The sequence below is a fragment of the Oratosquilla oratoria genome, chromosome 2, assembly GCF_046742065.1.
Source record: "Oratosquilla oratoria isolate Oo_2021 chromosome 2, ASM4674206v1, whole genome shotgun sequence".
NCBI classification, from domain to species: Eukaryota; Metazoa; Arthropoda; class Malacostraca; order Stomatopoda; family Squillidae; genus Oratosquilla; species Oratosquilla oratoria.
Window position 1 is genome coordinate 90,150,713 of NC_134778.1, and position 27,885 is coordinate 90,178,597.

At 39.0% G+C, this 27,885-nt stretch overlaps 1 protein-coding gene across 2 annotated transcripts in view; it reads left to right on the plus strand.

Annotated features, from left to right (window-relative positions):
* The first annotated feature begins 5,222 nt into the window (after nt 1–5,222).
* LOC143041091 (uncharacterized) overlaps nt 5,223–27,885 on the plus strand; it is a 49,176-nt gene continuing 26,513 nt past the window's right edge. For both annotated transcript variants that reach the window (XM_076212803.1, XM_076212794.1), the window contains exons 1-4: nt 5,223–5,485; nt 14,467–14,970; nt 15,180–17,611; nt 25,212–27,748. In XM_076212803.1, coding sequence (XP_076068918.1) covers nt 5,356–5,485; nt 14,467–14,970; nt 15,180–17,611; nt 25,212–27,748 — 5,603 coding nt within the window. In that variant the 5' untranslated portion in view covers nt 5,223–5,355. The remainder of the gene's footprint in view (nt 5,486–14,466; nt 14,971–15,179; nt 17,612–25,211; nt 27,749–27,885) is intronic.

A 27,885-nucleotide genomic window follows, 5' to 3' on the forward strand; every position in this document is an offset into this window, starting at 1 on the left:
AGAACACCTAGCCTACCTCCAAGATGAGTGATTCTCCACCAAGGAAGATTGAAAAGTCTGTTGATTTTGGACTTTGCTTTATTTGCCAAACTACCATCGGACCAACTGATTATACCAATTTTGTGTTGAAGCCTCAACTTTCCTCTGTTGAGAAACTTGCTACTTGTGCTGAGCAACAATACAAATACGGGGAAACAAAGTTTGCGTCGCTGAGTCTGCAAGACTCTTCTGCTGAAGAATTGCTTGCGAAAGGTCTTCGATACCATAAAGTTTGCTACAAAGATGTTACTAATAAAATGCACATTGACCGAGCAAAAGCAAGGTTTGAGAAAGGAATAGCGTCAGGCAGTGCCGACTGAAAAAGAGAGGACGGCCAACATCTACTGATCTGGGGGAAGGAGTGTCGATACCCAGAAGGTGTGCCCGAGAAGAATCTTTTGACAAACAGAGGTGTATCATATGTCAGGAAGACACAATCAGTGAATTGCACAATGTCTCTACCAAAAAGGGACTCCAACTCAAAAATATTGGCCAAAATACAAACAATGAGAATCTCAAAGTAAGACTGAACAGTGTAATTAGTTCACCAGACTTATTACAAGCAATAGCTGAAGACATGAAATATCACCTTCCATGCTTAGTTAAGGCAAAACGTGATATCGCTAAGACAGAAAAACGAGGAGAATCAACCAAAGTCAACTTTCGTCAGGTGCTATCAGATCTTGAAATTCTTGATATTGTAGAGACTGCCTTCAATGACACTACAAAAATGTTGTGCTCAATATGAATGAAATTCAGGAAACCTATGTCAACCTACTTAAGGAGCATGACTTACCCCTCTTGGAGAACCACAATTATAAGCCTTACCTGAAGCAACTGATTCTACAGAACATTGCTGATGTTCACTTCAGCCAGCCCCATAACAGAACCAAGCCAGAGCAGGTTCTTTCTACAAAGATGAAGCAATATCAAGCACAATTACAGCAGACAACCTCAAAAACGACTTAAAGGTACTTTTGCAAGCTGCAAAAATATTGAGGAGGGACATCGCATCTTCTCCAACATGGAAGTTTAATGGAACCTTTGCTGATTACAAGCCGCCCCCCATGCTCAGCATCTTCTGTAAGCACGCAGTTGGGGGAACAAGGGACGTTGGAGATAGCAGCAGGGAGGAATCCATCGATGTGTGTGCATCGTTGCTTGCACAACACTTTGTCAGTTCTTATAAATCTAATCGACAGCTATCGTATGAATCAAAAAGCAAGGATGGAACATTCAAACAACGATCTGAAACTCCACTCACTGTTGGCTTAGCTCTCGACATACATAATAATACAAGATCCAAAGTGCTTGTAGAGACACTTGCTCATTTGGACCTCGCTATCTCCTACCAAAAGGTCATGGAAATTCACGGGAAGTGACATGTCCGGTAGGTTTGCTGATAGGAGCAAGGACTGGTGTTTCAAGGTCTTCTTGGGGTGTGATATCAAGATATTGGATTGGAAACTGGTATGTTATAACACATTTATAAAAGTTCACTATAAACCCACTATCGGAGAAATAATAACGGAAAGTACAGAGAAACTGTATATTTCGACTACTATCTGTAGTCCTCCTCTGCTGAAGAGGACTACAGATAGTAGTCGAAATATACAGTTTCTCTGTACTTTCCGTTATTATTTCTCCGATAGTGGGTTTATAGTGAAGATATTGGATGTTCTGGAGTCTTTGGGACAAGCAGATCTATCACCACAAGTGCATTCTCAGCTGGAACGCTTTGTTTGTCTGCTGTACAAGTCTAAAATTCACACAAGCGTAAACGAGCTTCGCTGGTTCTTGTTTTCCAATCATGCTGCTGAAGGAGAGAGTCTTCCACCTACAACAGGTTCACTAAATCTACATGTTCAGCGAGCACAGTACATGGCAATGGTATGGAGAAAAGCTGCAGAAAGCCATCCATCTCTTCCATCACCTGTCGGATATGGTTGGCAGCTTCTTTCAGATGAGAACACTTATGTTCCAGTTCGATGCCTGAATCCTCCAGCCCCTGAAGCACTAATGAATCTCTTGAAGTGCGGATGCAAGAAAGGGTGCATGGGGAGATGCACCTGTCGCAATAACAACATTCCTTGTACTGAAGTGTGTGGGTGCATCGGTTACACTTGTAACAACAAAGCGAACATCAGTGAACTCAGTGTTATAAATATCGGCGAGGATGACAGAAACATTTCATGTGAACTGTAAAAAAATTATTTCGATTGTAATCGTTTAATCTGGCTTGTTCATTGTGATCGCTTAAATATATGCGTGAATAAGTGTGTATGTAGGTGGGTGTTCAAAATATATGTTCTAATTGAAGCTCGTTCGTTTAATCGAGATACGATTATATAAAGATGCCTCACTGAAGATCGGATTTCATGATAGCAGAACCCATTTTGGATATATTTGCTGTAAAGAAATCAATTTGGACTGTACTGATTCAATATTTCATCTTCCTTGCATTTTTTTTGTAAAATTAATGCTATAAATGACTTCCTCGGGTATGAAAACATATAGAAAGACACATTATTCATGTTTGTATCATATCTACATGCAGAGATATGCGAAAAAATCTATTTTATGAGTATTACGGCGGCCATCTTGGAGTTCTTCAAAATACTACCTATTAAACATGTAAGAAAAAATGGAACCCTATTTTTTTCTCATCTCTATCATATTCTGGACCAGAATCTGTTGCTAAATCAATTTTAACAAGCAGAAAAAGCGAAACGTGGTTTTTGTGACAAATCAGCCTACACTAGTAGTAGAATATGCCTTATGAGAGAATGGTGGTTGAAGGCATGGGTATTGATAGATTCTCCAAGGCACATATTACTTTACTCGGGCCGTCTTTCGATCTATCAGGGATCATCTTCAGGAGTTGTATATAAAAAAAAAATAAGAGGAATGGATTGTGTAGCCTGACGGGTGGGAATTTGTACCCACATAGACTCCCTGGGAAAGGATGTTGAACGTAGCTACCCACGAAGTTCCATCGAGCTGTTCGTAGGTTGCTGGGAAGATATCCTCATCGATGGGATTCAAACTTCAGATTATAGCCGGATATTTACGTTTTTCCGGACCAATAAAACTGATTCTGCAATTCCTAATATCTAAATGTCATGTTCACGATAAAGAATAGATGTTTGCGTTTCTATTTGTTGTCTGGTGAGGGGATTTTCATAGTTGTTTTTGGTGTGACGAAAGATATCCCCATCCTGTACATGTGCTGTCATCCTATTAGGCAACATAATAAGTGGATTATATACGTGAATTAAGGCGACTGCAATCACCAATGTTACAGGAATATTGGTATGTAAGACAAACACTGAACAGGGTCATAGTTAGTGATCGCAATATACGTATCTTCAAATATATTTATTTCTTTTTTTTTTCTCCGATTGTGGGATATTTAGTCTATTGGTATATAAGGTTCACCCCTTGTGAGGGCCTTGTCTGTGGGAGGCAGCTATTTTTCATAATGAGGCTGGACGTTCTTTTGTTTTCCAAAGAATAATGAGTTTCAAGATGGCGTTTGGGTCTGCAGGAGTCACATTGCTGTTGATTATCTTTTTTTTTTATCCTGTCCTCTTTAAATGCAGAGAACATGAAGTTCTTGAAGTATATGACAGCGTTACAAGGTGTTTCATTTGGTGAGGGATCTTATGTCATGAAATTGTCTAAATGCCGTTTTATTGTCTCATCTACTAACTGTTTAGAATAGCCATTATTGGCAAGGAGTTTTGTGACTAATTCGGTATGGGTGGCAGTCCAAAGTAGATAAATGTGTGAGGGGTCTCCTAAAGAAAGAATTTATTACATACCTCTGGTATTTTTTTGGGCACTCATTTTTTTACCACTGAAGATTATATAAAGGTCACAAACCTCTGTTTCTGTATCAACGTTCTAGTGAGCGCCAAGAGCAGTAGTTCTTAATCATTCATTGTATCCTACTAAATGACAATTCTAGTTTGAAATAGAATAGTACCTTTGTTCAGTGATTAAATATATCTAATAATTTCTCAGCAAGGTTTGTATCACTAATTATTTTCATGTTTGCATTGTATTTATATTGGATGGGGGTACGATTGATTTATTTATTAGATAATCGAGGGGTACAAGCTCTGAAAAAAGTTAAGGATCACTAGCCTACAGGAATACTGCAGGAGTGTGATAAATTCTTTCGTTAAGAGAGCCCTCACACATTGTTTTACTTGGACTGCCACCATTTTTTCTCGAATAATCTTTTCCGTTAACTTTATTACAATTGAAATCAATTATATAGGTCTATAATTTTCTGGCATTTCCTCATTACCCTTCTTATGCAAAGCTGTTATAATGGTCGTTTCTAGTCCTCTGGCAATTTGCCTTGTTTCAAGTATTTATTGAACAATATCTTTAATGGCTAATGGTTGATTTATTTATTTTGCTGCTTCTTTTAAGATTCTAGGATATATATGTCTATCATCTGTCCCAACTGTCTTAAAGATATTTACCTATTTCAAAACTTTTTGGACTGCCTTTTCATCAATGACTAAGTTATGTATTTCTTCTATGTCCGTTTCTATACTGAAATCAACCATTAGCCATTAAAGATATTCTTCAATAAATACTTCAACTTCATAGAGTAGTTTTGCACTTGGTTTACCGAGTTTCCTTGCCACCCTCTTTCGATAAATCATTTAAATACACTAGTAAGAAAAGTATTTAACATGTCTGCGCATCCCCTATCAGTACTTGTCAATGATTCATCAGGCTTCCTAGATACAGATACTAAACACTGCAATAATTTTTAAACATGAACATTCCAAACAAGTCCATCCAGAAAAAAAATAATTATAACAAATACACGAGGTGCGTGTTTCTCAAACAACAAATCCATGATAACTTTTATTGTAAATTCTATATTCTCGAGGTGTAAACTAGTGGATGATCATGGTAGCAAATAAACTAACAAGCTGTAGCAACTGTAGATTTAACGACAATTCCCATAGCATCCTTTGAACTATCCGCCATTTTCACTCAAATCAGCCTTTAAACTATCATTACTTGTACTTAAAATAACGGAACGCAATAATTAGGATGAATATTAAAGCTAACTTAGGTGTTAATAAAAAGAAGATAAGATACGATGTCATTAACTTTACAAAATACATAGAAATGAAACGAAGTTAATTTCAGATTCTACATTCACTTCAGAGAAGAAAGACGTAAGAACGTTGAGGCATGAATGTGATATGGAAAGGGAATTGCGATTGATATATTGAGTACGTAAATAGACTCCAAATCGTGGAAGATACTCGAAAAAGTGCCAACATGACAAAGGAAGTTGACGAGGTGATATTAATTGATACTGATCACGAAGAAGGTGAAATAAGTGATGATGACGAAGAAGTAATATCAGCGCAAGGTGGTGGCACATCTAGGGCATCGTCACGCAATATAGGTAAATATAATATTTTGAACCTAACTGTGTTAAGTTTGTGAATTAACGCATGATGTTTTATGTGTTGCGAGATTATGAATTTGATAGCTGGCAAGTGATTTTTTCTACGCATTAGTTAAAGCCTTGGCCTACATGTATGATCATGATGTTCGTTACACAAAGACTCGTGAAGGTCTTTTTAGTACTGCCAATGTTTTGCAATTATTTATAGTTTAAGACCATTTTAAATTAGTGTGCCAACAATTTATTCAATTTTGTGCATACACATTTACTAGGAGTCCATGGGATATGTGTGGAGGTTTGGTATAACTATTACTATAACGTTTTCGTAGTAGACAGTGCCCCCCCCCTCCCCCTCACACATCCGTCCGCCCAACCAGAAGAATTAGAGGGAAAAAAAAGAGTATTAAAGGAAGTAGAATACCTAAGAATGATAATAGATGATTAAAACTCAAATATAAGACAAACCTGAAAACAACAAATGAAAGTGATATCCCAGAGCTGTTAAAAAAATTGTAAAATTCCATGGATTTCACTAGTGTGGATTTTTAATATGAAACTTGGGTTGACCAATAACTCCTGATATAACCAAACCTAATCTAACCTAACTTGACAAAAAATAGATCTTGCCTAAACTCAGAGCATAAACTTTAAAGCCTTCCAATGCTGTTGATGTTGCTGTTGGGCTTGCTAACCTCATGCCATGCAGTATTAATCTTGATACCATTGTAGATGTATCCCCCCCCAAAAGTTGCATAAGATCACATCAATAGCTTCATCTACTGCCTTCAGTGCTTATCTGTATCGACTATCGTGTAGGGTTAACTCAGCCCATTGCCAACTTGGCCCATCTACTTAATCAAGTTCAGCCCATCACATCCACCTGCCATGACAAACTCCATTTTTTTTTTAATTAAATTTATTTTTTAAGAAGTGCATGGCAGGGTTAGGTTAAAATAGACAAATTTAGCATACTTTACTTTCTTCGACCACTGCATCTATCAAAACAAAGCTGGCATCTCAAGCAGCTGAAAGGCTGAGTTGGTGAAGGGCAAAGCTGGTCAGCAAGCGTCTGTATATACGATGGGTGTAATATTTTATGAAATTTACTATTACACCTTGATCTGTCAGCTGAAGAAGTGTAGTAACACGTCAATACCTCCATTCTCTACGGATAAGTTTTCCTAAGTAATATGTTTCTGTGAATTTCAATGTCGGTAAATTTTTAGTTGTGCACACCTATGCGATATAGCAATAGAAAATTGTCAATTTTGTAATATTTTAGTTGTGCACATCTGTGATATTGCATTAGAAAATTAAATATTAGTTTTGTAAATCATAATACATGAACATAATATGCAATTTTCTTGGTGGAAATTAAAAACAAAAAACCATGCTGCAAGCAAATTTACTAACGAATGACGCTGATAGGATACGATCCAGATGCCATGCCAGTCCGGTCACTATCAGACGATAGCTTTCACGATGTGGACCAGGTGTTCTCCAACTCCAGGTAATGTTATAAGTGACAATAGGGCATTTTTGGACTTTAAGAACACGGGGTGCTGACAACGACAACCAGGATGATCTTTAGAGTTTGAGGTACAGAATTATTAAATATAGGTAAGGTTATGTAGATTAGAGGTAAATGCAAGGGTAGTGGGCAAGGGATTGGAAATGGTTAAAGAAAATGGAGAAAAGTGGGAGGTGAGCCAGCTGTTGTTTGCGGACGACACTGCTCGTGGCAGGATCGGAGAAGGGATTGAGGAAGTTGGTGGCAGAGTTTGGGAGAGTATGTGATAGAAGAAAGCTAAAAATAAATGTGGGTAAAAGTAAGGTGATGAGATGTACAAGGGGTGAAAGTGGCAGTAGACTGGAAGTGAGCATTAAGGGAGAGCGACTGGAGGAAGTGGATAGTTTTAGATACTTGGGTGCAAATGTGGCAGGAAAAGGTGGAGTGAAAGTGGAGGTAGAGTGTAGATTGAGAGAAGCAAGTAAATGCCTTGGTGGATTAAAGAGTGTAATGAGGAATAGACATTTGGGAATGGATGCTAAGAGGAGACTGTATGAAGGAGTGATTGTGCCAACAGCACTGTATGAGGCAGAAACATGGAACATAAGAGAAGAAGAGAGAAGGAGTTTGAATGTGTTTGAGATGAGGTGTCTGAGAAGTATGATGGGGGTTACTAGGCTAGATAGAGTGAGAAGTGAGGAGGAGAACAGGGGTGGGAAAGGAGCTGGGAGATAGGGTTGACGAAAGAATATTATGATGGTTTGGACACATGGAAAGAATGAGTGAAGAAAGACTAGTAAAAGAGGTGTGGAGGGAGTGAACATGAGGGGACATCCTAAGATGAGGTGGATGGATGGGGTGAAGGGGGCTTTGGGGAAGAGGGGAATGTCTGTTGAGGAAGGATGGGAGAGGACAGAAGACAGGGGTGAATGGAGAATGGTTGTATATGGATGATGATGTGATTGCATGAGGTGGAATGGGTGGGTGGATGGGGGGTGAGGTAGTATGTGTGAGCAAAATTTGACGCAGCCCGAAGGGATTTCTCCCTGCCCTCTCATTTTATGCAATGGGGGTACGGAGAGGGTGGGTCGCCGATTTAATGAAGCGGGCTTGCTGTGGATGTGCTGTGTCTTGCAACACTGCTTCTGACCCAGGGCAGTGGACAGGGTGCAGGGATGACCCATCTTTCAGGAGGTGCTAAGATAAGAGGGAGGGTGGAGGGGTGTGGAGTGTATTCAGGGATGGAATGGGTGGGAATGATTTTATGCCTTTTTCTTTTTGGCTACCCCCCTTGTAAGGGGGAAAAAGCCTTGGTATATGTATGTATGTAGATTAAATTAGAGTAGGTAGGTCAGGTTAGATCAGGTGGTTTAGGTTAGAATAGACTAATTTATCATCCTTTCATTTCTTTGACCTTGGCATCTATCAAAATAATGGCGCATTATTCAGCTGCGCAGCTTCATTAGTAAATAGGTTTTATTAACTTTAATTGATTTCTGTCAAGAAAATCGCATATGTTGATCTATTATGATTTACAAAATGAATTTTCTATTGCTATATCATGTAGGTGTGTACATCAGTATCAATTATATGTCAATTTATTATTATTTACTATTTACCTCTTTGTTTATTATTTAACTATACCTATGCATTTATTTATGTATTTTATTTATTTACATTATCATAGTTTTTATTTATTATTTTATCATTGATATGATTTTTTTTGCATCCGACCTAGATATGGATCAAAAGGTCTCCTGTCGGCATGCTCTGCCTTTGTAATCCTTTGTAAAATTTACTTCCGAGTGTTTCCTTAAATTCATTTACCACACACTCTATGTGCCAGTTGTCCAGGAGGTGAATTGTCCAGGATATGCATCGTTTGGATCAATAACAATGTTTTCCTAAACTTGAAATTCACTGTATACTCGTATACTTTTTAACAATTTTTTCAACTTTTTTATTCACTTTCTGTAGTCCTAACTGTCCCATTCTTGGAATTTATTTCTGAGTGTTTCCACTTAGATTAATTTACCACACACTCTCAGTGCGCCTGTTGTCCAGGAGGTGTATCAGCCAGGATATGCATAGCTTAGATCAATAACGATGTTTTCCTAAACTTGAAATTCACATCGTAAACTCTTATACTTTTTAACAATTTCTTCAACTTTTTTATTCCCTTTCTGTAGTCCTAACTGTCTCATTCTCGGAATTTATCTCTGAGTGTTTCCACTTAAATTCATTTACCACATGCAAATGCCGCACCCATGGTGGGGTGCTGATGTTAACCACTTCCATATGGTGACGCCTACGTAGGCGGCATGAGGAGCAAGTGGGTACTCGATGATGCCGACGTCGGCATCTTGATTATATTTATTGTAGTCGTACCTACGTAACCTCCATTCTCTCTAAACTGGCTTCATCATATTTTCTATGTTTATCAAAATACACGGGTGAAAGAGAACGAACGATTGAGCACTGACTTTATTTTTTATAATGCGATTATTATGACGCAACATCGCACGTCGGGCAGCTAATGCTGCCATACATGCGATGTGCCCCGGAGTGAAGAGGTTAAAATGAAGTTATGAGAAAACCTTTCTTTTTTTTAACACCACATGATTAAAGGCATTTAATATTATGGTGTCACTAATTCAATGTAGGGGCCATGGCAAGGTTCCCATGGTTTCAGTTAGGTAGCAGCCAATCATAGCAATTAGGGTGTTTTCCAATCATCACAGAGTAATTAATGGTTATCCAATGAAATGAAATTGTTACAGTATAAAAGCAGGAATAGACATTTGGGAATGGATGCTAAAAGGAGACTGTATGAAGGAGTGATTGTGCCAACAGCACTGTATGGGGCAGAAACATGGAACATAAGAGAGGAAGAGAGAAGGAGTTTGAATGTGTTTGAGATGAGGTGTCTGAGAAGTATGATGGGGTTACTAGGCTAGCTAGAGTGAGAAATGAGGAGGTGAGGAGAAGAACGGGGGTGGTAAGGGAGTTGGGAGATAGGGTTGATGAAAGAGTATTATGATGGTTTGGACACATGGAAAGAATGAGTGAAGAAAGACTAGTAAAAGAGGTATGGAAGGCAGATGTGGAGGGAGTGAACATAAGGGGACATCCTAGGATGAGGTGGATGGATGGGGTGAAGGGGGCTTTGGGGAAGAGGGGAATGTCTGTTGAGGAAGGACGGGAGAGGACAGAAGACGGGTGAATGGAGAATGGTTGTATATGGATGATGTGATGCATGAGGTGGAATGGGTGGGTGGATGGGGGGTGAGGTAGTATGTGTGAGCAAAATTTGACGCAGCCCGAAGGGATTTCTCCCTGTCTTCTCCTTTTATGCATGAGGGGATGGAGAGGGTGGGTCGCCGATTTAATGAAGCAGCCTTACTGTGGATGTGCTGTGTCTTGTGACACTGCCTCTGACCCAGGGCGGTGGACAGGGTGCAGGGATGACCCGTCACCTGGGAGGTGCTAAGATAAGAGGGAGGGTGGAGGGGTGTGGAGTGTATTCAGGGATGGAATTGGTGGGAATGATTTTATGCCTTTTCCTTTTTGGCTACCTCCCTTGTAAGGGGGAAAAGCCTTGGTATATGTATGTATAAAAGCAGTGGTTTTATGTAATTTGGTATCAGTTTGATTTGCTACACACCAAAGAGAATTCAACTATGTTCCAAACTATGCTACAAGATGCCGAAAGGTTGCAAGTCCTATCTCTGCGAGAGCTGCAAACGAGAATGGGGAGATAATACAATTTATTGTGAGAGTTGCTGAAGTTGGTTCCACATGAAATGCCAAAGTCTCACTCCAACGATGTTTCAAGAAGTAGGTAATATGTCACTCGGATTTTGGTGCAACAACTGTGTTCAGTCCACCTTGAATTCAACATCTTTTGACTATTCATTTTCACTCTGAAGAATTAGAGACGCTGCAGAAAAATAGTTTTCGCTCATCAAGACCGCAGCCCGACAAGAAGAGATATTCATGTGAAACACCACCAAACTGACTACTGCTCCACCTGGATTTCAAAGTTTTCGGAAAGACATTCACACCATTGATGAGGCAGACACATCTATTTTAACCAAGTTTGGGGGTGAACACAAGAGATGACCTGTTGCTGTTCCAGGGGATGGAAGTTGCCTTTTCCACTCAGTTTCAGTGGCTCTATGTGGACATGCAGGATTATCTTTACAATTGCGCCTCAGAACCACTGTTGAATTATGCCTACATGAACATTTTTACTGAAGTTTCAACAACGATCAAATGTGGGAAGCATTGAGCCCTTCATTTGAAGCTGCTGACAATCACTGCATTTGCTCAAAGGATTCTTGCGGTTGGACAACTCATGCACTTGCCACAGTGACGAGCAAAGATAATGTCAATATATCCACTGATGAATGGCTTGCAAGATCCAGCAAATAAATGCACGAACACAACTTTGTCCACGCTCGACATCGAAGCAAGTGAAGCCACGAAATACAATTCATCTGATGTGGTCAATTTTCAGCAGCATATCAAGTCAATGAACAATTTGGGTACTGAATCACATTGTGCCACTACTTCCAGTCCCCATCCAGCAAAAGGACGCAAATCCGAGACCCAATAAACGACCAGGGTCAACCGAACGAGAGTTGAGAGCAAAAACACACCAAGCCAGACAAAGCTAAGCCCAAGAAACCAACCAAAACACCCTTAACCACTTCAGTACGGGGCTTAAATCCCGCGGGCAGCAGCCAATGCCAGCCGTATGACGTGTCGTAATAATACTCGCATCATAAAATATAGTCACCGCTTATATCGATCGTTCTCTCTTTCACCCGCAAATTTTGAAAACCACAGAGAATGGGATTCAGGGCGCATTTGGGAGAATGTAAAAACACAGGGGCGACTACAATAAATATAATCAAGACGCCGATATGGCAGTGTCGCGAATCCACTTGCTCCTCATGACGCCTACGTGTGCGGCACCGTATGGAAGGGGTTAAAAATGATGTTCCAGTTGAACTTCTACCATCAACCTCGTGCACCAACATGCTGACACAGACTCAAAAGACAACACAACAAATAAGAGTGGAGCCACTGAAAAAGAAGCAAGTGACCGTGCCTGCACCCGCCAGTGAGTTACAGATAGCAGAACCAAAACCACCAAACAACCCTATCACACTCCACTCCCCTCCACCCTCTTCCCTCCCTCTTATCTTGGCACCTCCTTGATGACTGGTCATCCCTGCATCTTGTCCACTGCCCTGGGTCAGAAGCAGTGTCGCAAAAAACAGCACATCCACAGCAAGGCCACTTCATTAAATTGGTGACCCCTCTTCTCCATCCCCTCATGCAGAAAAGGAGATGGGGAGAATTCTCTTCGGGCTGTGTCAAATTTTTCTCTTACATACTCCTTCAATCCCCGTCCCCCACCCATTCCACCTCATGGATCACAGCATCATCCATTTTATAACCATTCTCCTTTCACCCCTGTCTTCTTTTCTCTCCTGTCCTTCCTCAACAGACATTCCCCTCTTCCCCAAACTCCCTTTTACCTCATCCTAGGTCACCCCCTCCTGTTCACTCCTCCCACCTCTGCCTTCCACACCTCTTTTACTAATCTTTCTTCACTCATTCTTTCCATGAGTCCAAACCATCCCAATACTCTTTCATCCACCCTATCTCCCAACTCCCTTTCCACCCCTATCATATTTCTCGGACACCTCATCTCAAACAAATTCAAACTCCTTTTGTCTCTTATGTTCCATGTTTCTGCCCCATACATTGCTGTCAGCACAATCACTCTTTCATACAATCTCGTCTTAGCCTCCATTCCCAAATGTCTGTCTATTTCTCATTACACTTTTTAATCCACCAGGGTATTTACTCGTTTCTTTCAATCTACATTCTTCCTCCACCTCCACTCCCTTTCCTGCCACATTCGCACCCAAGTATGTAAAACTATCCACTTCCTCCAGTCTCTCTCCCCTAATACTCACTTCCAATCATCTGCCACTTTCATCCCTTGTACATCTCATCACCTTACTTTTACTCACATCATTTATCTTTAACTTCCTTCTTTCACACGCTTTCCCAAACTCTCTCACTAACTTTCTAAATCCCTTCCTTGATCCTGCTACAAGTGCAGTGTCATCCACAAACAACAGCTGGCTTATCTCCCACTTTTCTCCATTTAACCATCTCCAGTATCTGATCCACCACCCTTGCATTTACCTCTTGCACCGCCCCATCCATGTATAAATTGAACAGCCAGGGTGACATAACACATCCCTGCCGAAGTCCCACCTTTACCTCAGACTCTTGTTAAAACTCTTGACAGCTCTTAAAAGCTTTCCTCCTATCTCGTATATCTGCAATTCCTCCCACAGTGCCAAACTGTCTACCCTGTCATAAGCCTTTTCCAAATCCATAAAAGCCCAAAATAAATCCTTACCTTTTCCTAAAGCTTTCTCATATCTCTCTTACCACAAAAATCTGAGCTATGCAACCTCAACTAAACCCACATTGTTCCTCACCAATTCCTCCCTGTTACTCTCCTAATCCTCTCAATCAAGACCTTCCCATAATCCTTCCCAACTACACTTAACAAGCTAATCCCTCTGAAACTACTACACTCACACTTGTCCCCCTTTTCCCTTGTAAAGTGGTACTATACAGCCACTCTTCTAGTCCTTCAGCACTCTACCCTCTCTTAAACAAACATTACATAACCTTACCAGCCAGTCCACCATCACTGTACCTCCTTTTTTTTTCACATTCTGCATGACATACATCCAGACCAGGTGCCTTACCTGCTCTTATCTTAACAAATGCCTTCACTTCACCCTTCCTTATTTCTCCTCCATTTTCCTCACTCTCATTTTCTTAGCGCTTCCCACTGCAACTACCTTTCCCTTCCTATCCTCCTTCACATTTAGCAACTCCCAAAAATACTCTGCCGATCTTTCTTTTACTGCCTTCTCTTCCATTATCATCTCCCCATCTGCACCTTTTACCTTTTCTTCTCTAAAATAATACTAACACAGAATAGCCTTGGCCACTGAAGTAATTTGTTTTGGATTAAATCACCACACAGAAGACACTAAACACTTCATTCTACATTGCCTTACTCCAGCCTAACCCAGATAACACAATATCATTGGCTATTTGGCTGGGAGCTCCGGCTAGAGAGACCTGGGGTAGTGGATTGATCGACTATGAATGAAAATCAGTTTATTGTACTTTCAAGTTGTTGTCGTTCCCTAGACTGTCTGTCCGAGCAGTCCCGAGTACTTTCAAGTAGTATGAAATGGTTGCCTATGATATGTATGTAGGCTGTTCCTTAATATTTAGGATTAAGAAATAGTATCCATACAACTAATAGGAAACTTGGTTCATTATGGTAAATATAGTATGTATGAAGTTGTAATTTTTCTTTATCTGTAAATAATAATTCTACTGATCTTTATTTCAGGTCATATCGAGAGCCAGCCATCAGATTGGGTTGTAAATTATGATGACCGTGGTCGTCACACCGTGCCTTCCTACAAACTGAGGAGACAACATGTACAACAAAAACACTACAGTCACGCTGGCCCAAAGTATCAGAGCTGGGATAATACCTCCAGTCTTAAGCATGTGACCAAGAAGAACAAGGCACACAGTGTCAGATCCATAGCACACAAAAAGAGTTTACCTAAGACAAAAAGGCTTGAGCGACGTCAAGAGTCTGGGCATAGATCAAGGATGAGATACAGCAGCAGTAGCAGTAGCAGTTACAAGACCCGCAGTAGTAGTCTGAGCTCAAGCTGCTCAGGAAGTAGCTCCAGTAGTTCTTGTTCTACATGTAGTTCATCATCTTTGAGATCCTCAGGATCCTACAGAAGCCAAAGCAGAAGTAGGAGTCGAAGTCGAAGTAGGAGCCGAAGCAAGAGTAGAAATAGAAGTCAGTCACCAAGGTACAAGAGTAAAAGAGGAGGTAAGTGTTAGTGAATAAAAAATTCATTCTGGTTATTTGATGACTTTGTTGGAGTTCACTTGGATAGCTAGTGAGTCTCCATTTTGGATTATTTTTGTGATTATCTGAAGAATTCATATGTTTGGATTGGAGTAAATAGTTGCCAATATAATAAGAAATATGTTCAAGCTTTATCCATTTTATGCTGAAAGTTGTTTTTTCTCCTTTAGATAAGAAGAGTGCAAAGGCAGTTCATAGGAGACCGCATAGATCCCGGTCAAAGTGTTCTCCTCATCACAGGTTTTCAGACAGAATGTCCCCACGTACTAAACTAAAGAAATTGGCTGCTTTTGATAGTGCTCTCCGTCAAGCTAGAGGAAGTAAGAGATTCTTAGCTATAGACTGCTCCAGTCAGCCTAAGAAGACTGCTGTGAGTGAAGGAAAGGCCTTGGCAAATGTTGTTGCTAAACTGGGAAAAACCGAGGATAAATCGATAAATATTGAGGAAAATGAAATGCTGGAGTCAGAGAAAAAACCTAAACCTGGTAGCCTGGGTGAAATGCTGCTTAAGAAGAAATTAAAGCTTTTAAAGAAATTTACTCATCAGTCTAAAGAGATCAAGGCAGGATCTAAACTTTTGGAAGATAAGGAAGATAAAGATGAATTAGAACTACGTCTTGCAGCACTTCAAACTGCTTTTAAATTCCTAAATGCACTGGACAAAATGCCTAAGGATGATGATGCAGTTAAAGAACACCTTGAAGTTAACAAGGATGATAACCTTAAAACAGAGGTAATTGAAAGAGAGGAAGTTGATGTAATGGTAGCATCTATGATATCTGACCCTGTAAAGGAGAATAAGAATGTAACTGTAGATCCAGCAGAAGTAAAATGTAGGGAAAATATCCCAGTGGATGAGAACTTAATAAATGACCTTGACTTGCAGAATATTTTGACCACTGATACGTATCTATCAGGAGGTAAAACTCAGTCTGAGATGTTAAATTTGATTTCACCCGATTCTGATCAAGATCCAGTGGATATGGACATTTCTAGTAGTTCAGGTACTGATGTAGAAGATAATGTCCAGAAAATAGATGAAGAGGAAGGTAGCAAGAGGGAAGGAACTGATGAAAATGATGATTTGCTACTAAAATATGGGGATAGAAAGGGTGATGGAGATAATTTTCAGATTCCTGTTGAGTGGGCATACATGATGCCTCCACCTCCTCCACCAGACCATCCACCCAATGACATAAAAAATATAAATAGTTGGTGTTATGAGCAAAACATGTACTTACAAACTCTATCTTCATATGGTAAAGAGAATTACAATGAAGAGTATGGTCAAATGAGATGGGGATCAGTTCAGAACAACCAACAATCACAGCAACAACTGCAGCAACAGGGTGCCTGGGATGAGGCAGTGATGCATTCACAGTGTAATAATGAGAAGCTTTCTTTCAAGGATCAAGAATCTGAGAAAGATTCAGGTCAGCATCATCATAATTATCCTTTGTACTACATGCAGGAATCCAGTCAAGGAGACTTGGATTATCGACCACTATGTGAGGAAAACTACAGAGCTAGGGAATCTGCAGTTGGTACAGGAATTGGAACTTTAAAGGATGCACCAGCTCAACATTATGAAGCTTTCATGTCAGCTGTTCTCCAGCAGAGAGATGTTGGTATGATAGAAAGTAGAAAGGGTAATCAGGAATCTCGTGCGGAAGGGTTGAGTGAGAGTGCTACACTGAAAACTAAAGTAGGGAATCGTCCCGGATCTGTTCTAATTGAAATAAAGACCGACTCTATTGTCAATGGCAAGTCTAAACAAGAAAAGAAAGCTGAGGCACGGCGCAGGCGGAAGGAAAGAATGAAGGAAAGAGCCAAGCAATTGAAAGCCAATTTAAAAGAAATATCACAAGAGTCCTCAGGAAAGGTGAAAGGGGATTTGAATTGTGTGGTGAAAGATAATGCTAATAATATGGAGATAGTTGAGGAAGATGAAGATGTGCTTAGGGCAAAGTTGCTAATTGATCTCTCAAGGAAAAAACAAATGGCAAAAGACACTAGTCAAAGTTCATTAGCCAAAGAAAGAGGCTTTGAGATGTTTCAGTCTAACCAGGATTCATTGTCAGGAATTGGATCACCATTGTCCTCAGCCTCTCCTGCCTCTCCTGCTTCTCCAGCCCATTTGGTGAGAAGAGCAGCACACAAAAATTCCATGTTACACTCAGGCCCTGGAAGAGTAAAAGAGGGTAGCCCAGCTAGTCCATCACACACTTCTCTCACAGCTGTGAGCAGACATTTACGTGACATTGGAGGGAATGGTTTAGATCCAAAAAGTAGAGCATATGATTTACCTATAACTTCGAAAGATACAGTCAAGTCATTTAAGATCCCAAAGATTAAACCAGTTATCATTAGCTTAGAATCAGATGAAGAGTCAGATGGACAGGAAAATGTAGTTTCAAATAACGTGGGGACCACGAGTCCTGTGGCAGGAGCAAGTAAGCAGCCTAGTGTAGTGTCCAACAGCATTGACCTGTTGCTCAGAACCTTCAGAAATGCATCAGCAGCAGAATCTGCAGAGAAGGGAAGTGCCACTTCACCGGTAGTTACCAAGAAAAAAACTACCATAACTGATGGAACTCCTCAGGTAGGCTATGATACCGTTATAGCATTTATTTCTTGATTAAGTGTTTCATGTGTACTTTTCCATTATTATGGAGGGTCATAGATTGATTACTGGTATCCATTTCCCACATGCTCAATATTTGTTCCAATATGCAAGTCTTATCTGTACATCCTTTAATGTCTGGCATTTTGGCTGCCATTCATATTGGACAGTGCAGTGTGAATCATAGTCATGATTGTCTTTTTCTCCTCCCTCTTTCATTATCCTTTGTCTTTTCTTCCTTCTCTTCTTTCCCTCTATTGGTTGTGTAAATTGTATGCATTTAGTATTTTAGGGACTTACATCTTCAATATAAGTCAAATTCACACATGCAGCTTTGGGTGCCTGATGTATGATGATTCGATGATGTATCACAATACTCATAAGATATAAACTTAATGCTAATTCACTCATTCTCTTTCACTGAGTATTAATAAACACAGAAAATACAACCAAGCAAGCCCACATAATTTAGGGGGTCACTCTGCTACAACTACAAAATAAATATAATCAAAATGCCAACATGCATCTTTGTATACCAACTCATGCCTCATTACAAAGGATTACATAAGGAGGAGCATGTTGACAGGAGACCTTAGGGTCCATAACTAGGTTGGATGCCAAAAAATGATGCATATACCAAAGGCTTTTACCCCCTTACAAGGGAGGTAGCCAAAAAACAGACATAAAATCCACTCACACCTATTCTATCCCTGCATACTCCACTCCCATCCACCCCCTCCCTCCCTCTTATCTTGGCTCCTCCTGGATGACAAGTCATCCCTGCATCTCGCACACTGCCCTGGATCAGAAACAGTGTAGCAAGACACAGCACATCCACAGCAAGGCTGCTTCATTAAATCGGCAATACCCCCTCTCTCCATCCCCTCATGCAGAAATGGAGAAGATTGGAAGAAATCCCTTCGGGCTGTGTCAATTTATTTTTCACACATACTCCTTACCCCCTTCCCCGTCCACTCCCCCTCATGCATCACAGCATCATCCATACACAACCATTCTCTATTCACCCCTAACTTCTGTCTTCCCCTCTTTCCCAATGCCCCTTTTACCTCAACCATCCATCTCCTTGGTTGACACCTCATGTTCATTCCTTCCACCTCTATCTTCCACACCTCTTTTACTAATCTTTCTTCACATGTTCTTTCCATGTGTCCAAGCCATCCCAATACTCTTTCATCAACCCTATCTCCCAACTCCCTTTCCACCCCAGTTCTCCTCATCTCGTTTCTCACTCTATCCAGCCTAGTAACCCCTATAATACTTCTCATGCACCTCATCTCACATTCAAACTCCTCATTGTCCCATGTTTATGCCCCATACAGTGCTGTCAGCACAATCACTTCTTCATACAACTCCTTTTAGCATCTATTCCCAAATATCTTGTTTCTCATTACACTATTTAATCCCCCAAGGCATTTACTTGCTTCTCTTATTCTACTCTCTACCTCCACCTCCACTCCCTTTCCTGCCACATTCGAACCCGAGTATCAAAAACAATCCACTTCTCCCAGTCTCTCCCTTAGTACTTCCAGTCTGCTGCCACTTTCTCCCTTGTACATCATCACCTCACTTTTACCCAAATTTATCTTCAACTTCCTTCTTTTGCACACCTCAAACTCAGTCACTAACTTCCTCAATCCCTCCTGATCCTGCTACAAGTGTAGTGTCATCAGCAAACAACAACTGACTTATCTCCCACTTTTCTCCATGTTCTTTAACCATCTCCAATCCCGGACCCATTACCCTTGAATTTACCTCTTTCACCACCCCATTCATGTATAAATTGAACGGCCAAGGTGACAACATATCCATAACGAAGTTCCACCTTTACCTAAAACACTCACTCTCCGTTTCTGATTGTAACACAAGCTGTACTACTCTCATGAAAACTCTTGACTGCTCTTAAATGCTTTCCTCCTGTCCCATATATCTGCAAAACCTCCCACAGTGCCTTTCTGTCTACCCTGTCATAAACTTTTTCCAAATCCATAGAGGCCCAAAAAACATCCTTACCTTTTCCTAAAGCTTTCGCACATATGTCTTACCACAAGAATCTGATCCACACAACCACTAGCTGTCCTAAACCCACACACTTCCTCACCAATTACTTCCTCTGTTCCTCTCCTAATCCGTCAAACAAGACCCTCCCATAATCCTTCCCAAGTACACTTAACAAACTGATCCCTCTGAAACTACTACACTCAGACTTGTTCCCTTTTCCCTTGCAAAGTGGAACTATACAGCCACTCTTCCAGTCCTTCAGCACTATACCCTCTCTTAAACAAACATTAAATAACCTCATCACTCAGTCCACCATCACTGTATATATATATATATATATCTCTCTCTCTCTCTCTCTCTCTGTGTGTGTGTGTGTGTGTGTGTGTGTGTGTGGTGTGTGTGTGTGTATTTACCTAGTTGTATTTTACGGGAAGGGGAGCTATGCTCGTGGGGTCCCGTCTTCATATCTCATTTTATCTAAACTATTTTTAAATTCATGTATTGTTTTTGCACACACCACTTTCTCATCTAACTTGTTCCAACTGTCTATTACTCTGTGAGGAAAGCTGTTCTTTTTCAAATCTCTTCTATAGCTGTCTTTTTTTATTTTCTTTTCCGTGTCCTCTTGTATTTCTGTCATCCCATTTTATCAGATTCTCTCTATCAGTAATTTCTATGCCTTTCATGATTCTGTAAATAGCTATCAAATCTCCTCTCTCTTCTTTGCTCTAGTGTCTGTAGTTTAAGTTTTTGTAGTCTCTCTTCATATGATAGTTTTGAGAGTGTTGGTGCCAATTTTGTAATTGCTCTTTGTATTCTTTCAATTTTTTTTATACATTTTTTTGTACATGGTGACCATATCGTTGCTGCATATTCCAATCTTGGTCTTATCAGGGTGATTAGGATTTTCCTCACCATTTCTTCATCCAGGTATGTAAATGCCACTTTGATTGTTCTTATTAAATTATAAGTTTCTCCAAAAATCTTATTTATACGTTTCTCAGGTGACATATTATTCATAACAATGACTCCCAGGTCCTTCTCATTTTCTACTTTTTTTATTCCTTCTTCTCCCAAATTATATGATCCTGTTATTCTGTTTTTGCTTTTTCCAAATTCCATTATACTACACTTTTTTGTATTGAACTCCATCTCCCACTTCCTACTCCATTCTTGTACTTTATTTAGATCTCTCTGTAGTGATTCACAATCTTCTTCAGTTTTCACTCTTTTCAGTAGTTTTGCATCATCTGCAAAGAAGCTCATATAGCTTTCAATTCCTTCATCCATATCATTAATATATATAGCAAACATTATTGGGGCCAGAACTGTTCCCTGCGGGACACCGCTTATTACTTATTCCATTTTGAGTGCTGGTCTCTTATCACTACTCTCATTTTTCTTTCTTGCAAAAAGTCTTCCATCCAATTTAGCAATTTACCTTGTATTCCTCCTTCATATTCTAATTTCTTAAGCAACTTCTTATGTGGTACTTTGTCAAAAGCTTTTTTTAGGTCTAGAAATGCACAATCAGCCCATCCATCTCTTTCTTGTATTATATCTATTAGCCTTGAATAGAAACATATTAAATTGGTGACGCATGATCGTCCTTGTCTGAATCCAAATTGCCTTGGATTTAGTACGTTGTTTTTTTCCAAGTATTTTACCCATCTACTTTTGATAATTCTTTCACAAATTTTTGCTATTGTACTTGTTAGAGAGACTGGTCTATAGTTGGTAGGTTCTTCTTTATTTCCTCCTTTATATATAGGTACTATATTTGCTTTTTTCCAATCTTCTGGAACTTTTCCTTCTTTTAAGGAACTGCTTATTATGCTATGTATTTTGTCTGCCAGTTCATTCCTGCATTCTTTCAGAATCCAGTTTGCTATTTCATCTGGCCCATGCGATTTCCTGACATCAAAATTACCCAAGTGTGTCAATATTTCATTCTTTGTTACTTCTATTTCTTCCATAGGGGGGACTTTTTCTTTCCACTCAATCTCTTCAGGTTGTATATTTTCCCTTGTAAACACTGATTTAAAATGTTTGTTCATAATTTCTGCCATTTCCATTTCCTCAGTGTATTCAACTCCTCCTTGTCTTAATTTCTCCAAGTCTTGTTTGTTTTTCAGTTTATTGTTTACAAATCTGTAGAATAGTTTTGGTTGATCTTTACACTTTTCTATAACATCTTTTTCATATTTTCTTTTTTCCTCTCTGCACTTTGTACATATTCATTTCTATAACCAGTATATATTTTCCATTTTTCAGGTCTTTTGTCTTTTTTCCATCTGGTCCAGGCTTTGTCTCTTTTGTCTTTTAACTCCCTACAACTTTTGTTGTACCAGCATTTTACATATTCTTTTTCTTGTTTTTGTCTTGGGACATACTTTTCCACTCCTTTTTTGTAAATTTTTGTCAAAATATTCCATTTCTTTTCCACTGATGTTTCTTCTTTGTATATTTCTTCCCAGTTTTCTTGTTGAAAGAATTCTCTTATTTTATCAAAGTTTGTTTTTTCATACATTCTTCCTTTTCTATATTGTTCATTTCTTTTCATATATTTTTCTTCATTAAGTTCCAGTTCAATCAATATGTGGTCACTTTTACCTATTGGTGTTTTATATTCAATCTTGTCCACTATTCTAGGTTCAGATGTAATTATTAAGTCTAGTCTCGATGGTTCTTCTTCATTTCTATACCTAGTGTTCTCCTGTATCCATTGTGTCATTGTGTGGTCAGTAATCATCTCAAGTAGAGCATTTCCCCATGAGTCATCACCACTCTTTACTGTCATTTCTTCCCAGCAGATTTCTTTGCAATTAAAGTCGCCCATCATAACTATTCTTCCTCCATCTTCCATTATTTTATTTAATGTTATCTTTGTGTCCTCTAACATACTTTTATGTTCACTCTCCTCCCATGAGGCTGTTTTTGGAGGCACATAATTTATCACAAATTTTCTGCTCTTCTTATCTCTGTCTTCCACTTCTATCATAATCATCTCTACTGTATTCTTTCCATATATGACACCTTTCACGTTTATATCCTTCTTAGTCAGGAACATAACTCCACCCCCTTGTTTTTTCTCTCTGTTTCTAATCCAATAATTGTATGCATCATGTCCTACACTGTTGGGTGGTAGTGGGCCTTTTAATTTTGTTTCTACAATTCCCATTATGTCCGGTTCTTTTTCTTTCAAATAATCATTCAGTTCATTCAATCCTGTTATCAATCCATCTATATTTGTGTAAGACGCTCTTAGTTTTCTGCCACTTCCATTGTGTTCTCTGTTTCCCTTATGTTTTTCTTTTGTATGTCGAACTGCTTTATTTTCATGTTCACTACTCTCCAATAGAATCTCTCTTTCTCTGACTCCGTTCTTTCCTCGTTTTTTGCCTTAGCTTCAAGTCTTTTCTGCTTTTCTGCCTCTCTTTCCTCCTTATTCATTTCTCTTTTTATCCATACCTTTTTATATTGATCATTTGTTGCTAGTTTCCCTGTTTTGGATAGAATTTTCTCTGCCGTTGTTTGTGACCTGAATTTAATCTTAATTGGTCTGGTCTTATCTGTACTATATTTTCCGAGTCTGAATTTTTCCTCAATTTCCTTTATAATTTCTGGTTCATCTTCCTGGACTAATTTTAATAAACTGCTTACTCTTTCATTTTCCTCCTTGATTCTTGCAGTTCTATCTGGGTTATGTTTCTCTTCCATTCCTAATATAATTATACATTTCTTTTTGTCAGCTAATTCTCTTACTATATTCTCCTTCTGTCTCATCACTTTAATAACTGAGTCTTCATTATGTTCTTTCAATTGCTGTTTGACTATGTCAGTGAATGAAACCTTATTCCCTTCTTGGGTTGTTCTCCAATTTTTAGCTTCTTTAGCTATTGTCTCTCTGTTTTCATTACTATTCTTCTTCAATTTCTCATTCTCCTCCTTTACATTTCTTAACTGTCTTTTTAGGTCCTCTATTTCATCAGTTAAGTTTCTGTTTGCCTTCTCTAGTTGTTCCAACCTTTCAATTCTCTGGAAAATGGAGTCAACATTACCTAACCTACTTTCCAAGTCCTCAATCACCTTATCAACTCTCTCCTCTAGTCTTATCAGTCGGGGGGGGGGTTGTGGGGGGGGGGGGGGGGTTGTGTCCCCCCCCACCCTCTTTAAATCCCTGGAACATATTCTCGTCACTTTCTACTGTATTGCTCCTCTCTATACTTCTAATCTTTACATTTTTATTAGACATTTCATCATCGCTCAGTCTTTTGTTTACCTTTCGCTTGTCTGGCTGGGCCAAGTCTACTCCCTCCTCATTTCCTTCCATTTCCCTCAGTAATCCCTCCCCTTTTCCTCTTTCCCTACTTTCCCACTACTCCACGAGCAATTTCCCCCCCACCCTGTAAAAACACTAGGCACTTCTCTTTGCGTTGGGATCCACAGACTTCAGTTTTCTTCAGAACGTCATCCAAGCTGTCCATTCGCTGAAGTGTGTGTGTGTGTGTTCCTCTTACTGCCTTCTCTTCCATTATCATATCTCCATGTGCACATTATACCTTTTCATCTCTATTTGATTTGCCTCCTATTGAAAAAATGATAATGAAAGATTAAATAAGTAAATTAATAATATAAAATAAATAAGTAAAGTTAAATAATAAAGAAATGGGTAAATAGTAAATAATAATTAATGGACAGATGAACAATAATAAATAATGATCAAATAAGTAATAGTAGACAGATGATAACAAACCTATAATATTAAATAAATGGCAGGCAGGCATTACAGCATCTTGCTTAGGTGTTTATGTAAATGAATCTTAAAGCTTTGAACTGAATTACATTGCACTTCCTCTGCAGGAAGTTTATTCCATTCATTAACTACATGTTTGGTGAAGTTGTTTCTACCCACTTCCAAATTAAATCTATTTTCTGACAGTTTGAGATCCTTATTTCTTGTCTGATTCTCCTTGTGTGAAAATTTTGTCACTTTTGATGTTGTCAATTCCCTTTAGAATCGAAGACCTGTATCAAGTCATCTGAGTCGACACTTTTTTAGGAAAGATAGATTAACGTTTTAATAGGTGTAGTTGTATGGAAGAGGTTAAGTGTGATTCCAACAGACCATAGTCTCACATCATTCTTTATTGGTTGCTGACTCCAGTCATAAAAGCATGCTGATCACTTTTAAGTTCTTCTATCCTTCCTTTTTGCCCACATATAATTATGCAGTCTGGAGTGGCGTATGTGGGGATGGAATGGGTGCAAGTGGATTTATGCCTTTGTTTTTTGGCTACCTCCCTTGTAAAGGGGAAAAGCTTTTGGTATATGTATGTATACTCTACTCCAGTAATGGTATTTGGAACTATCTGAATATTACTTACATCCATTGATGCAGTTGATAATACAAATGTTTTAAATTCCTGTGGTAAGCAATGGGATTACTACAGTAGGGAAACCAGTGATGCCAAACCTTGCTATGACTGGTAAATTTTGTTTGAATAACTTAAGTTTTCAGTTATTTTTATTTTTAATTGATATATTGAATGTTTTTCAGGCTGTGAGGCATTTAAGCAGAACCCAGCAAGCTGAATACAAGTGGCTGAAAGAACAACTCCGAAAGAAAACTTTATTGAAGAAACGTCTTCAGGCTAAGACAAAATCTACCTGTAAAGGGAATGAGAGTTCTGGTAAAGAAAGAGCTGCCAAGTTAGAATTGTCATCTGAAGGTAGAAGACCTGCATATTCTTTGGAAGAAAAAGAAAGCATGAAAGATTCAAATCTGGACAGAGATGTGGAAATGTGGAATGATGGTAAAGAATTATCCAATTTACCAAGTGTTGATGGTGAAAAAGCTGAACAAATAGCTGCGTCAAATAGTAGTCCAAGTATTTCGGTGCCAGTTACACAGCATCGTGTTGTAAAAAGAAATTCTGGGGGGCTTGAAATTAGACTTCATAATGATGTTGCAACATCAGCCACGACAACCCAAGAAAATGTTGATCCAAACCATGAAAGAAATACAGAAAAGAAGTCTGATGATATTCTGAATTCGGTAAAACCTGAATCAGTTAATGACAGTGATGATGAAGAAGAAACCTTACGAGCTTTATTGCTTAATTCACTTAAACAGAAACAACGCCACAAAGAAAATGTTTCACATAATGTGATTCCAAGAGAGGATTGTTTGCATGGAAAGCAGACTAGAAATTGCATGTGTAATGTTTGCATGCCAAATCCAAAAGACCTACGTATAGTTGTGAACAGTGATGGCACTGTTAATGAGAACAAAGAGGCCATGAGTGTGTGTGAAGGAAGGAAAGTTGTATATGATAATAGTGAAAAAGGAATCCACAATGAGTTGGAAGGTGAAGGAACAGCCAGAACTGAAGATGATACCAAAAGTTTTACAAAGGAAGATGATTTGAGTGGAAATCCAGAAGCAGTGTTAGAGGAAGAGCCAACAGATCAAGATATATTTTTACAGTCTGATTGGATGGTTATTGACGAAGCTGAGGATGATGATGACAGTGACTGCCTAAACTCTGTAGGAAGTGATCATAGTTTTGAAATAGATGGATTGCAAAGTGCCTCATTGCAAAAGCCTTCCATAGATGTTAAAGAGAAATTAGATTTAGTTGAAGAAAGTTTGAATAAAATTACAGAAGAATTAGTAGAGGAGGGAAGTTGCAAGGACAGCACAAAATTGGGTGATGAAAGCATGAAAAACAAGTTGGATATGGATGAATGTTTGAAAAATAGTGAAAAGGTAAACCAACACTTGACACTTGAGAAACAGAAAGGACTTGTGGTAACTGAAGGTAACAGAAGTGTATGCAGTCCTATATTTAAAAGTGATGTTACAGTAGAAAGAAAGGATACATCTGAAGAAGGTGTGTTTAAAGAAGTTTTAGAAAGTAGTTTTACCTGTAATGGGAATAGTAGGTTTGAAAAAGAAATTGGAATAAAGAAAGTTGCACAAGAAATAAAGGAAGTAGTTGATGGATCAGTACAAAAGAGTGTCACTGACATACTTGGAATGGAAGACAAGAAAAGTATAGCAGATTCTTTTTCTTTTTCAGTAGATACTAGTATGGAGACCATTGGCAAGGAAGTTCTTGAAAATCTGGTTGCAGATAGTCCAGAAATAAGGTCTAGTGATAATGGGTTATCAACAGTGTTAGTGACATCAACTGAAACGGAAGACTTTGAATCCAATATCCCAGAACCCTCAAATTTTATTGCCCCACTCCCCCAAAAGCAAAATGATAATGAAGTTGTTGCTGCATACACAGGATCAAATATTGAACATGAATTGACAAGAAAGGATAGCAGTATGAACAAGAAAGTGAAGGAAGAACAAAAATATTATCTAGCTGAACACGATAAAGGACAAAGTAATGTAATCAATTGGCTTGAAAATATGGAAAGCAAGGAACAAGTGCCTTCAGATGAAAAATTGGGTGAGCTTTTGAAAGATGAACAAGGCTCTAGAAATGTGGAAAAGTCAGAGAAAGGGAAGGAACTTACAGAGATTCAAAAGCAGGAGCCAAAGAAGCAAGTTGGTAAACAGGTTATGGGGAAGAAGATGGAGAAGGAGGGGGAAAAGGCATTAAACCAGGTGACAGAGATGCAAGAGAAACAAATGTTAAATCAGGTGTTAGTGAGCCAGCAGGACCAGGTGTGCAATGCAAAGGTGCAAGAGGAAGAAGTGTATCAGGTGCCTGAGGAGCAAAAGAAAATGTTGAATCAGGTTCTAGGGGAGAAAGAGGAACAGGAACAGGTGATAAATCACATGTCTGAGAAGGTAAAGGATGTCAAGATGTCAGCAAAGTATATCTCAGAAAGGCAAGGAAATGAACAGAATTTGGCCAAAGTCTTGAAGAGAAAACAAATACAAGAGTCAGAGGAAAAATTACAAGCATCAAGAGAGAAAAAGCTTGCAAGGGAAAGGTTTAAACTTGCTCAAAGATTTCTTGATAAAATCCAAGAAAATACCACAGTGGTGGAGGATATAAAGAGTACCTCTGAAGGGATAAGGTCAAAGCAGATACAACTATTGAAGAGAGTTGAGGCAGTGTATTTGCTGAAAAGGTATTTATTGATTTTATTAGTATTTGTCATTATTTGGGGGAATGAAAATGGTATGACTATGAATGCTAAAAGAAGACTGAAAGGTTGATTGCACATGTAACACTGTATGGGACAGAGATGTGGAATACAAAGGAGGC